This window comes from Hyla sarda, chromosome 7, assembly GCF_029499605.1.
Source record: "Hyla sarda isolate aHylSar1 chromosome 7, aHylSar1.hap1, whole genome shotgun sequence".
NCBI lineage: Eukaryota > Metazoa > Chordata > Amphibia > Anura > Hylidae > Hyla > Hyla sarda.
In genome coordinates this window covers 69,889,521-69,903,236 of record NC_079195.1, presented here as the reverse complement: position 1 = coordinate 69,903,236, position 13,716 = coordinate 69,889,521, and the positions used below count along the sequence as shown (strand labels likewise).

The window sequence follows — 13,716 nt, the reverse complement described above, 5'->3', positions numbered from 1 at the left end:
GTCGTTCCTTGACGTCATTATTCCGGGCCCGGGCGTCCCTATGCGTCGTCGTCAAGGAAATGTCATTATTCCGGGGCCGGGCGCGAAGCACGGAGAAGAGGCCTTGTGACAGCCCGGAACGACTATCCCTCCCCAGCGGACGGTCCCTGCAACACAGATGGCCCGGACCAGCTCACCCTAACGTCCCGCGGAGGTGAGTACAAAACTAAAGGGGGGAGGGGGGCTGGATGATGATGAAGGCCCGGGCAGTGGCCTTCAACCTGCGGACCTCCAGATGTTTCAAAACTACAACTCCCAGCATGCCCGGACAGCCTATGGCTGCCCGGGCATGCTGGGAGTTGTAGTTTTGGAACATCTGGAGGTCCTCAGGTTGAAGACCACTGTTAAATCAGACATTGACAAGCGGTGATGATGAAGTGGGTGGTGTGGGATGATGACAGGCGGTGATGATGAAGGGGGGGATGATGAAGGGGGGATGACAGGGTAATGATGAAGGGGGGGATGATGACAGGGTAATGATGAAGGGGGGATGATGACAGGGTAATGATGAAGGGGGGATGATGACAGGGTAATGATGAAGGGGGGGATGATGACAGGTGATGATGAAGGGGGGATAATGACAGGGTAATGATGAAGGGGGAATAATGACAGGGTAATGATGAAGGGGGAATAATGACAGGGTAATGATGAAGGGGGATGATGACAGGGTAATGATGAAGGGGGGATAATGACAGGGTAATGATGAAGGGGGAATAATGACAGGGTAATGATGAAGGGGGAATAATGACAGGGTAATGATGATGACAGGGTAATGATGAAGGGGGGATAATGACAGGGTAATGATGAAGGGGGATGATGAAGGGGGGGATGATGACAGGGTAAAGATGAAAGGGGGATGATGACAGGGTAAAGATGAAGGGGGATGATGAAGGGGGGATAATGACAGGGTAATGATGAAGGGGGATGATGACAGGGTAATGATGAAGGGGGGATGATGACAGGGTAATGATGAAGGGGGGATGATCACAGGGTAATGATGAAGGGGGGATAATGACAGGGTAATGATGAAGGGGGGATGATGACAGGGTAATGATGAAGGGGGGATGATGACAGGTTAATGATGAAGGGGGGGATGATGACAGGTGATGATGATGGGGGGGATGATGACAGGTGTTAATGACGGGGGTCTGGATGATGCCGGGGGATGATGTATTTCCCACCCTAGGCTTATAGTCGAGTCAATAACTTTTCCTGGGTTTTTGGGGTGAAATTAGGGGCCTCGGCTTATAGTCGGGTCGGCTTATACTCGAGTATATACGGTAAGTTATAATGTAATGATAGATGGGATGTAAGATTATTATGTAGAATGAAGATGAGGGTAAACCCTCTGTAATAAATCTTTTACAGAAATCACATCACCTGCATCCTATGGCCAATGTTCTATATGAATATTTTAGCAACATTATATGATTGGCTTCATAATATGTGTCTTTCTAAGGATTAGAAAGAATGTCCTTTTTTTTTTTTTTTTTTTTTTTTTTCAACCAGAACTTGTGCCCCTCCTGCTGGTTAGCCCTTTTTAAAGGGATACTCCGGTAGAAAACTTTTTTTTTTTTTTTTTTTTGTTAAATCAACTGGTGCCAGAAGGTTAAACAGATTTGTAAATTACTAATATAAAAAATTCTTACTCCTTCCAGTACTTATTAGCGGCTGTATACTACAGAGGTTTTTTTTTTTCTGTCACAAGCACAGTGCTCTCTGCTGACACCTCTGTCCGTTTTAGGAACTGTCCAGAGCAGCTTATGTTGGGGATTTTCTCCTGCACAGTTGCTGACATGGACAAAGGTGTCAGCAGAGAGCACTGTGGTCGTGACAGAAAATAAATCTAAAAAAGAAAAGAATTATCTTTGTAGTATACAACTGCTAATAATTACTGGAAAGATCAAATATTTTTAATGGAAGTAATTTAAAAAATCTGTTTAACTTTCTGGCATCAGTTGATTTAAAGAAAAAATATTTTTTTCCAACGGAGTACCCCTTTAAGTAAATAGGGCAGTGTTTACCAACCAGGGTGCCTCCAGCTGTTACAAAACTACAACTCACAGCATGCTGAGAGTCGTAGTTTTGCAACACCTGGAGACACCTTTTTTGGGAAACAATTGAATAGGGGTAGAGGTTATTCCATGGTTCATATAAAAAAGTATATGTACCTCTGTGAAGCCAATGCACTTTTATAGTCTCATACTTTTGCACCATGATGTTCTCAGTGGAAGGCCAGGCATAGTCCACTTAGTGTTGTTGGCATTGGGAAAACTTTTGACTTTTGAGCACGGTATGCTCTTCAGTTTCCGGCCAGCTGCTCTGTCTGACTTAGGGTGTGTTCACATGGCGGAATTCCACCTGAATATTTTGGACAAACATTCCGCAGCAGCAGAGTTCCAATGATTTCAATGGGATTCTGCTGCATCGGCATCTGCAGAAAGAATAGACATGTCTATTCAATCTGCAGATTTCGCTCGGAAATGCATTGCCATCTATGAGACCACGCATTTCCAAGCAGTCCTAGCGCCTGTCGGCTTATTCAAATGTGCAGAATTTTCCCTGTATTTTCCGGGCAGACATTCAGCACATTTTATGCCATGTGAATATGGCCTTATACTCTGCATTAGGGTCCGTTCACACTGCGGTATCTCCACTTGCAGAATTCCGCGTGCGGCGGTAGGACGCCATTGACGTCTATGCAGTGCTCATGGAATTCCACACAAATAATGAACATGTTCATTCTCTGTGTGGAACAATTTCGGTGCCGGAATTGTCCGCTGCTGAAATTCCTCAGTGTGAATGGGTCTCGCGGAAGACCTAGTCACATTGATGGTAATATTCACTGCGCAGAATTCCACTTGCAGAGTTCCGCTCATGGAATTCCTTAGTGTGAATGTACCCTTAGAGTCTAAGGACAATGAGTCAGATGTGAGTAACAACCAGGGAGAGAGGCATGCGTTGATGCGCACTTCACCCAGCGGTAACTTGCAATCGCAACAGGACTGAGACCAGGCGCAATCTAAACTTTTGACATGTCTTAACATATTGTTAAACATTATTCCAAATGACAATGATGCTTTAAGGTCCCAAAAACTTAATACCAAAGCTTGCTGAACCACCATCTGTCTAGAGTGTATAGGGGCTGCCTGATTCTACCCCAACAGATGATGTCAAAGGAGAGAAGGGCAAGTTAGATTTCAACTGCACAACCCTTTTGTTTTCAGGGAGATAAGTCTCCACAAGAGCTGTCTGGCAGCAGCTTACCTCTACCCCCCCCCCCCCCCCCCTTTTCAGAGCAGGTGAACATTCGGTTAAGCCAAACATTCATGTATAAGTGGGATAGGACGAGATGGCCGCATGAACTTTTGTCTGACAGCTGACCACCTTGATTGACAGTCAGGGCTCAGCTTCTAGGTGAGTTTCATTCAAGCACGAATAGGGATGAGAGGAGGAGCAAGGAGGAGTTCAAGCCCTCAGCAGTTTAGCGGCTTGGGTATGCCTCTATGACACTTGGCACCAAAAAATGAAAGCATTCTTCTATTATGGGAGCCCAGACAGATACCATGTAAAAGATACCATTTGTCTCTTTGTCCTAAGCCCCTTTGCAAAAATCTAAGCAAAAAGCCCACTACCAAACATATCCTATTATTCATACTGATGTGGAACACAGGGTCTTTGCAGATGTGAAAGAGGGGCTACACAGGGTCTTTACAGCCATTAGTTGTATGTCATTGTTGCCTACATGTATGTCATTGTTTCTTACACCTATATTTCCTTTTTGTCAGGAACACTCAGGAAGAGTTTTCCGCCTCCAGTTTGATGAGTTCCAAATAGTCAGCAGTTCTCACGATGACACTATACTCATTTGGGATTTTCTAAATGATCCAGATGCACATGCGGAGTCCAGCCGTTCACCTTCTAGAACATACACTTATATCTCCAGATAAATTACACTAAATAGTACCTCACAATTGCACAGGTAAGATCCAGTAAACGTCATGTTTTCAATATTATATTCTTTCTTTTCCTAGATTTCTGATATCACCTTTTTGTTTCTATTATATGCTAAACTGGATATGTGTTGAATTCACACACATTGTCTTGTGTTACAAAACTAAAGGAGTTAGTTTCTCTTTGACCCATCTGCATCTAAAGCCTCACTGTTGAGATTGCAGCCAACCACAACAACGCACTCCTCCTCACCCATGAGTGTCCAGGGCTCCGAGACAGGATTTAGGAATGGGTAGCCATCACACTGAAGATCTGGCCTCTTACAAAATCTAGGCTGTGCTGGACTAAGACATCAATCAGACTTTTTTTCCGTAAAGGGGTTTAAATCAACTGGTAGCAAAAAGTTAAACAGATTTGTAAATTATACAATGCAAAAAGACCAGGAAAGGAGAGGGCACACTACAGCGTTACTGCACCTGAAAAACGGGAATACTGCATGACATCAGTGGCCCATAAACGCGTTTCCTGCGGGGTGCACATACGAAAAGTTTGAAGTATCAACAAATGTAGCAACAAAGGTATGTGCGTGCACTCACCGCTCAACGGAGACTGTTCAACATGGGAATCCAGTCCACGGAAAGGCTGGATCACAGAATCGGTGCAGGCAGTTGGGCGCTCGGAGGCTACGCCGGCTGTTTCACACTTGTAATCGTGCTTCTTCCGGTCTCAAAAAGAGTCCGTTAGAAGCACTCTTACATGTGTGAAACAGCCGGCGTAGCCTCCGAGCGCCCTCCAGCCTGCACCGATGCTGGGATCCAGCCTTTACGTGGACCGGACTCCCATGTTGAACAGTCTCCGTTGAGCGGTGAGTGCACGCACATACCTTCGTTGCTAGATTTGTAAATTACTTCTATGAAAAAAATCTTAATCCTTACAGTACTTATTGGCTACTGAATACTACAGTGGAAATTCTTTTCTTTTTGGATTTCTTTTCTGTCTGTCCACAGTGCTCTCAGCTGACACCTCTGGACAGTTCCTGACATGGACTGAGGTGTCAGCAGAGAGCACTGGACAGACAGAAAAGAATATCCTCTGTCGTATTCAGCAGCTAATAAGTACTGAAAGGATTAAGTTCATTTTAATAGAAGTAATTTACAAATCTGTAACTTTTTGGCACCAAAAAAAAAAGTTTTCCACCATAGTACCCCTTTAACCAGAGCCATATCAGGGAAATCTCATGTGACACTCAGCTTCCACATGGAACCTGCAAAACACATGAATGTGAGATAGGAAGAACAGTAGGTCAGTGATATTAGCTACAGTAACACCTGAATTTTCATGCTTTTGCTGGACGATTAATACCAAGACTTTAACAGATAAGGGCAGAACAGTAATTTTTTAGCTGGGCTATTGACTTTTAATTCACATTTTTATGTAGACATTGGGGGGGGGGGGGGATGAAATCTTTGGCCTGACCCTCAGTGTATAAATAGTTAAAGGGGTATTCCGGCTTTATACATCTTGTCCCGTATTCCCCGCTATCTCGGTGCAGCCCTCAGCATTCTGTGTCAGGTGCTGCCTCTGAGACGCGCACGTGACGTCACGGCCATGCCCCCTAGTAACGTCACGCCATAACCCCCCCCCCCCCCCCCCCATTCATGTCTGTGGGAGGGGGCGTGACGGCCCCGACGTGGAGGCAGCGCCCGGCACAGAATGCCGGGTGCTGCACCGAGATCGCGGGAGTCCCCAGCACTGGGACCCCTGCGATCATGCATCTTATCCCCTATCCTTTGGATTAGGGGATAAAATGTATAAAGCCAGAATACCCTTTTAAGGGGTGATGCATAACACACCACTGCTTACAGGCCCGGACCCCTTTTTGTCAAAATGATGTATGTCCCTGCTCTGGAAGAGGTTTTCCCCTCAAGCAGGAGGTGGTGTGGAAGATTTGATGCACCTCCTCCTCCTGAGTTGGGCCCGTGGCTATACAGCTGCAGACCCAGTTTGGTCTAAGCAGAAGGAATACACTATATGCATCCTAGCCAGTAAGCCAGAAAGGAGTTGTGCTGTGCATCACCACTAAGAGGGATATTCCAGTGTTTAACCAAAAAAAATTTGAAATATGGCATACTTTCCTAGCCCAGACAAATGCTGGTCCCCTACAGCTTTAGATAGCCTTTGTCCAGTCCTCCGGTCTTCTCTCTTATTCCTGGTTCTGAAGCAAGAGGTGAAAGCAGGACCTGCCCGCTTAGCCAGACACTGGTGGCAGTAGTGCCCTGTCTCCGGTGCACTCTGGGACACACACTCAGTCCGCAACAAATTTGAAAAATCCATAAACTCTACAATGACTGCACCCAGTCAGACACCTCAAAACTCCTAATGCAAATCTCCTCCTTTGGTCTCTCAGAGTGGTTCCTGCAGCCACACAATTGTCCTCATTAAAGACACCTCTCCACATATGTGACCATAACTTCTTTATATTCTCTTCACCTTTACTTCCCCCCCCCCCAGATCCAGAACCTAACACGCCCTTCTATAAATTCCAAACATCTTGGAGAAGATATGCAGGAATAGAAAAACAGAGCTAATATCTTCCAAAAACAGCACCGTACCTCAGGTTGTTTGTGGTATTTTAACTTTGGCTTCATTTAAAAAAAAAAAAAAATAAAGTTTATTTTTTTGTAATACTTGATAACCTCTTGAACATTCACACACTCTCTTCTGCCACTTTTCACCATATCCTCTCTCCACGATGCAGACACAGCCACTACATTCTATAACACCCCAGTTGCGTCAGCTCTTGACTCGCCTCCCTCAAACACAATGGAACTCAACACATTGCAGATAATACTAAGCTCTGCGAAGTGGTTAACACAAAAGAGGAAGGTGCACCGTGTATAGTAAATAACATAATAGAGGACAGTGTACTGTGTATAGTAGATAACACAGTAGAGGACAGTGCACTGTTACAAATGGATCTGCTCCTTGCTATAACACACATACATCTTTCATCTCAGCTGAAGACTTTGCCACAAACTTCAAACACAAGATTGCCAAAATCAGAAAAAGCTTTAACTCTTAGTCTCCACAACCCATCCTTACACGCACCAGGTCCCCCTACCCATTACTCACTTCTTCACCCTTACCAAAGACAAGCTCTCCATACTATTCTCTACATTGCATGTTACCATCTGTGCACTTGACCCAATCGCATCCCACCTTTTCCCCACCCTTACTACACTGTTTATACCAGCTATAACCTATCTCTCTAACCTGTCACTAAACACTGGCATCTTCCCTTTATATAAACATGCAACCATGACATCCATCCTGAAGAAGCCATCTCTTTTAAATAAAATACCTAAAGTGGCTTAAAGAAGCATATCACAGTCACAGAGAAGTGAAGCTGTTGACTGACAGGACACCGCTTTTGAAGCACTGCACACATGTGGGTTTTAGAAAGACAATAGAACTAGCATAATTTGGTACAAATTGTGCCAGATACAGTCATGGCCGTAAATGTTGGCTCCCCTGAAATTTTTCAATAAAATGAAGTATTTCTCACAGAAGAGGATTGCAGTAACACATGTTTTGCTATACACATTTATTCCCTTTGTGTGTATTGGAACTAAAAAAAAAAAAAAAAAAAAAAAGGAGGAAAAAAAGCAAATTAGACATAATGTCACACCAAACTCCAAAAATGGGCTGGACAAAATGATTGGAACCCTTTCAAAATTGAGGAGAAATAAGATTGTTTCAAGCACGTGATGCTCCTTTAAACTCACCTGGGGCAAGTAACAGGTGTGGGCAATATAAAAATCACACCTGAAAGCAGATAAAAAGGAGAGAAGTTCACTTAGTCTTTGCATTGTGTGTGCCACACTAAGTAAACATGGACAACAGAAAGAGGAGACGAGAACTGTCTGAGGACTTGAGAACCAAAATTGTGGAAAAATATCTACAATCTCAAGGTTACAAGTCCATCTCCAGAGATCTAGATTTGCCTTTGTACACAGTGCGCAATATTATCAAGAAGTTTGCAACCCATGGCACTGTAAATAATCTCCCTGTGCGTGGATGGAAGAGAAAAATTGATGAAAGGTGTCAACGCAGGATAGTCCGGATGGTGGATAAGCAGCTCCAAACAAGTTCCAAAGATATTCAAGCTGTCCTGCAGGCTCAGGGAGCATCAGGGTCAGCATGAACTATCTGTCGACATTTAAATAAAATGAAACACTATGGCAGGAGACCCAGGAGGACCCCACTGATGACACAGAGACATAAAAATGCAAGACTACATTTTGCCAAAATGAACTTGAGTAAGCCAAAATCCTTCTGGGGAAAACGTCTTGTGGACAGATAAGACCAAGATAAAGCTTTTTGGTAAAGCACATCATTCTACTGTTTACCGAAAACGGAATGAGGCCTACAAAGAGAAGAACACAGTACCTACAGTGAAATATGGTGGAGATACAATGATGTTTTGGGGTTGTTTTGCTGCCTCTGGCACTGGGTGCCTTGAATGTGTACAAGGCATCATGAAATCTGGGGATTACCAATGGATTTTGGGTCGCACTGTACAGCCCAGTGTCAGAAAGCTGTTTTAACATCCGAGATCTTGGGCCTTCCACCAGGACAATGACCCAAAACATACGTCAAAAAGCACCAGAAATGGATGGCAACAAAGCGCTGGAGAGTTCTGAAGTGGCTGGCCACCTGTGGAGAGATCTTAAAATTGCTGTTGGGAAAAGGCGCCTTCCAATAAGAGAGAACTGGAGCAGTTTGCAAAGGAAGAGTGGTCCAACATTCCAGCTGAGAGGTGTAAGAAGCTTATTGATGGTTATAGAAAGAGATTGATTTCAGTTATTTTTTCCAAAGGGTGTGCAACCAAGTATTAAGTCAAGGGTAAAAAAATAGATTTGTGAGATGTACTCTATCTGTTTGTGGTGACCGAGAACTTCAGTCAAGGTATAATCTCCTATATACCCAAATGGCAATTAGTACGAGAAAGGAAAAAAGGTGACTGGTTCTCTAGGTTTATGGGGATTACTAAAGTGATTTTCTGGTGAGAAGCCACTCCACCACCCAATCTCACCAGAAAATCACTATAGTAATCCCCATAGACCTAGAGAACCAGTCACCTTTTTTCCTTTCTCGTATTAAGTCAAGGGTGCCAATAATTTTGTCCAGACCATTTTTGGAGTTTGGTGTGACATTATGTCCGATTTGCTTTTTTTCCTCCCTTTTTTGGTTTAGTTCCAATACACACAAAGGGAATAAACATGTGTATATAGGAAAACATGTGTTACTGCAATCCTGTTCTGTGAGAAATACTTCATTTTCTTGAAAAATTTCAGGGGTGCCAACATTTACGGCTATGACTGTATGCCAGTATTTTGCTCCAAAAATGGGTGGAAGTCAATAATAGAACTTTCCCTTGTTGTTCATGGCTCACCAAGATTAAAAATGGCACACATGCTTCATTCAGTTTATTCTTATGCCACTTTTCTGACCCATTTAGTTTGATAAATGGTTCTGATGTGTTTTACATTTTGCTATCTTGAGTTCACTGACATTTCCAAACTGTGCAATACACATCTTACATCAGAAAAATAGTTTAGGCACAGACAGCAGCTTTCCACAAGCAACTGAATACAGACCCTGGTTTACTCACCCTTGTTACAGGTACAAAGAACTTAATGTTAAATCTCAGAAACACAGAACGAATGGTTCCTACATTATCACAACGCATCAAGCATGGAAGTTATGTCATTACAGCAATATAGACATCATTTTACAGTTTATATACATAATCTGCATTCACAATTGTATAACATCAAAAAGCGTATCAATAGACTGAGCTCTCTAGACAGAGCTCTATCAAGGCCTTTCAGCAGCAAGTGGTGGAAGAGTTCAGATATCTGCATAGGCTATAACTCGGGATCAATACAAGATAAGTGAAGCAAAATAAATATATATATATATATATATATATATATATATATATATATATATATATATATATATAGATAGTTGCACAACCTTTAACTTGCAGATTGTGTGTATAAACTAGTCTTCAAAAAGAAGATACATAGACCATTGTATTAGAGAAATGCATAGTAACTAGTCTCAATATACTTCTGCTTTCAACAAGGGCAATTTAACTGGTAAAAGGGACTCAAAACTAGAGAACAGCAGCGTCCAGTAGGGTTGATGCACATAAGCGCTTAGGCTGATGTTGAAGCTACGCCCACTATTGCTGCAATGAGGAGCAGCACATAATTGCCACCTGTATGACAAGATAATAATACATGTTTAGGATGTAGGATTAATGCTGCCATTTTTTGTTGCCGGACTGAAAACTGCTGGTCTGGTCTGCTGTGGTTTGAGTCCAGCAGCAAAAGCAGATATGGTCCAAAAATGACCCGACGCTGGTTACTAGCTGACTATCCCGATTACCCCACGGTGGTCCCGATCATCCTCCCCCCCCCCCCCCCCCGAATCCACTAGCATCAAAACTTTAGCCTTGTAGATCCCAGAATCAACTTTGTTTGAAGAATCGAAAGGGTTAATGCTGGGCATCGGCGCAATCGGCACTGCCCGTCATTTGAGACAAGTCCTGGCTGCTGCACTCTTCATAGAAGGTTAATGCTAAAGGAGGTAAATATATATATGTCACTTTGCTTTAATGTATTCCCTCCCATGACGTAACTATATGTCATAGGGTGGAAAAAGGTAAAGCGGTATTCCGGCCAAAGACATCTTATCCCCTATCCAAAGGAGGGGGGATAAGATGTCTGATCGCGGGGGTTCCTCGCGATCTCCGTGCAGCACCCGCGTTCTATGCGGGGCTGCAGCTCCATTCTCAAAAACCTCTGTGATTCGGGGACTGGTGACGTGACATCATGCCACGCCCCCCCCCCCCCCCCCCCTCGTGTAATCACGCCACTCCCTCTCCGTTCATGTCTATGGGAGGGGGCATGACGGCTGTCACTCCCCCTCCCATAGACATGAATGGAGGGGGTGTGGCATGATGTTTGTTATAAGGTTGCAATATAACAAAATGCGAAAAAAGACTTTCTTAATGCATTGTAAGAATGAAGGAGGAAAACATTTTTTCTTAAAGGGGTATTCCAGGAAAAAACTTTTTATATATATATATATATATATATATATATATATATATATATATATCAAGTGGCTCCAGAAAGTTAAACAGATTTGTAAAATACTTCTATTAAAAAATCTTAATCCTTTCAATAATTATCAGCTGCTGAAGTTGAGTTGTTGTTTTCTGTCTGGCAACAGTGCTCTCTGCTGACATCTCTGCTTGTCTCAGGAACTGCACAGAGTAGAAGAGGTTTGCTATGGGGATTTGCTTCTAAACTGGGCGGTTCCCGAGACACGTGACATCAGAGAGCACTTAGACAGGAAAGAACAACTCAACTTCTGCAGCTCATAAGTACTGAAAGGATTAGGATTTTTTTTAAATTGAAGTAATTTACAAATCTGTTTAACTTTCTGAAGCCAGTTGATATATATATATATATATATATACATACATATATATAAAGTTTTTTCCTGGATAACCCCTTTAATATCTTTACGTTAATGATACTTTGTATGTTTTTGCTGCAGGACTTGTTTGGAAGATATAGTAAATGAATCACCTGTGAATGCCGGGAAAATAAACAATGTACTTGAGCAGTATTTGATGAAAAAGACCTCTACGTCTTGGCACACCCTGAAATAATGGCCTGGTGTGACAGCTGGAAGCAGCCCGGGCCTTCCTGCACAGCGGACTGCTGGAGTGCTGCTATATGAAGATTATCATTGTCGTTTTTTTTTTCCTTTAACCCCTTATTTGTCATTGGTTACAGGGGTTTGCTGTTTTATTGTGTTGCTGGAGCTTGCACTCTCCTGTATCAGTGACCGGGGGTATAGTAGAAAAGGAGACTGTTTAAATGTAGGAAATGGACAAGTCACAGATTCTTTTAAATATATTTAAATGTCTTGCCAGAATAGCTGTTGCTTTGCTATAAGCGAAAGAACAATTTCAATGGTATCCCCCGCTCACACTGCTATCAAGTCTGGTTACATTGGAAATACATAGAACTTATGCAAAGACATGGGAAATTGGAATCAGTTTTTTTTTTTCTTAAGACTGACTCAAGACCCCCAGGGAAATAAAAATGTATGTTTTTACCCTTGTAAGCATGGATGTTTTCTTTTTAATCCCCCCACTCCTTTTTTTAAATTATTGTAATTTTTTTTCCATTTTTTTTCAGTGTTTGCTTGTATATTTGTTTCCTCCCTCTGTATTGTAACAAATCTTGTGTTGTAGACCCATGTTTAGTACTGTATGGGCTATTAAAATGTAGAGTCAAAATACATGAATTAGATATTTTTGTTATCCTAAAGGGAACATCACTTTAAAAGGAGCAATTTTTTTGTATTTTTATGTACTTGTGCAGTTTGCTCTGTTACAATGTGTTGTCATGCATATATTCTTTCAGAAGTCGACCACCTTAAAGGGGTTCTCCGGTGCTTAGACATCTTATCCCCTATCCAAAGGATAGGGGATAAGATGCCTGATCGCGGGAGTCCCGCCGCTGGGGACCCCCAGGATCTTGCACGCTGCGCCTCGTTTGTAATCAGTCCCCGGAGCATGTTCACTCCAGGTCTGATTGTCACGCCCCCTCCCATAGGCTTGCATTGAGGGGCGGAGCGTGAAGTCACACGGGGGCGGAGGCGTGACGTCACACACCGCCGGCCGTGTGGTCGCGGGTAATCAGACCCGGAGTGAACACGCTCCAGGCCTGAATACAAACGGGCTGCCGCGTGCAAGATCCCGGGGGTCCCCAGTGGCGGGACTCCCGTGATCAGGCATCTTATCCCCTATCCTTTGGATAGGGGATAAGATGTCTAAGCACCGGAGTACCCCTTTAAAGATAATCTGTCACCTGGAACACTTGCATCAAACGTCCGACATTGTCTAATAGTTCATACATTGAAAAAGTTTTAATTTGCCAAAAAAAAACATTTTTTTATTTAATCAACTGGTGCCAGAAAGTTAAACTGATTTGTAAATTAAAAAAAATGGGGTATGTGCAGCTCACAATATAAATTAATCGAGGCTAAATGGAAAGTATTTACACCAAAAAATACTAGTACAAAATAATATATAAGGAAAAAAAGGGGGGGTACCAAATGCCTCTAGACTAATACCATAAAATGGTACATGATGATGAAATTACAGAAAAATAATAAATGATAAATCGGACTGTGCTTCACTTTAAATGATGTACAGATTTAATATAAAAAATACAAATAGGACATAAAATAAATAATACAAATCTAATACAAAAATGCCTCCTACCACAGGGCCCTTGTGGGGAGGTGAGATAATTAAATACAAAGCATATATTAAAAATATTTTTGTAAAAATTATAGCATGTGAATTACGTTCTACCGCTATCTCAATATATTGTAAACCGACATAGTATACTTTTGTGCGGTATACTCCGTTCCCATGTGATTTAGAACAGTTCACAAAGTGATATAGTTACCAACTCCTCAGGGTGGTTTTGGCTGGACGTCCGAGAGATAAATATATGAGGACTGTATTCAGCGCTAGCGTGCGCTTACGGTGACGGGCCCGGATGCCACAGGCCAAAGAGGTCACCGGTCACGGAATAATGGCAGGCTCGATGGCAGATGCAA

General features: G+C 42.7%; 1 protein-coding gene across 16 annotated transcripts in view; it reads left to right on the top strand.

Moving 5' to 3' along the window:
* The window catches only part of BTRC (beta-transducin repeat containing E3 ubiquitin protein ligase), a 278,342-nt gene extending 265,792 nt beyond the window's left edge, over positions 1-12,550 (top strand). For 14 of the 16 annotated variants that reach the window (XM_056529521.1, XM_056529523.1, XM_056529517.1 and 11 more), the window contains 2 exons: positions 3,828-4,021; positions 11,632-12,550. In XM_056529521.1, the coding sequence (XP_056385496.1) occupies positions 3,828-3,989 (162 nt within the window). In that variant the 3' untranslated portion in view covers positions 3,990-4,021; positions 11,632-12,550. Of the gene's footprint in view, positions 1-3,827; positions 4,022-11,631 lie in introns of those variants that run through there. The other 2 variants (XM_056529532.1, XM_056529531.1) reach the window with 2 other exon arrangements.
* Positions 12,551-13,716: the final 1,166 nt, after the last annotated feature.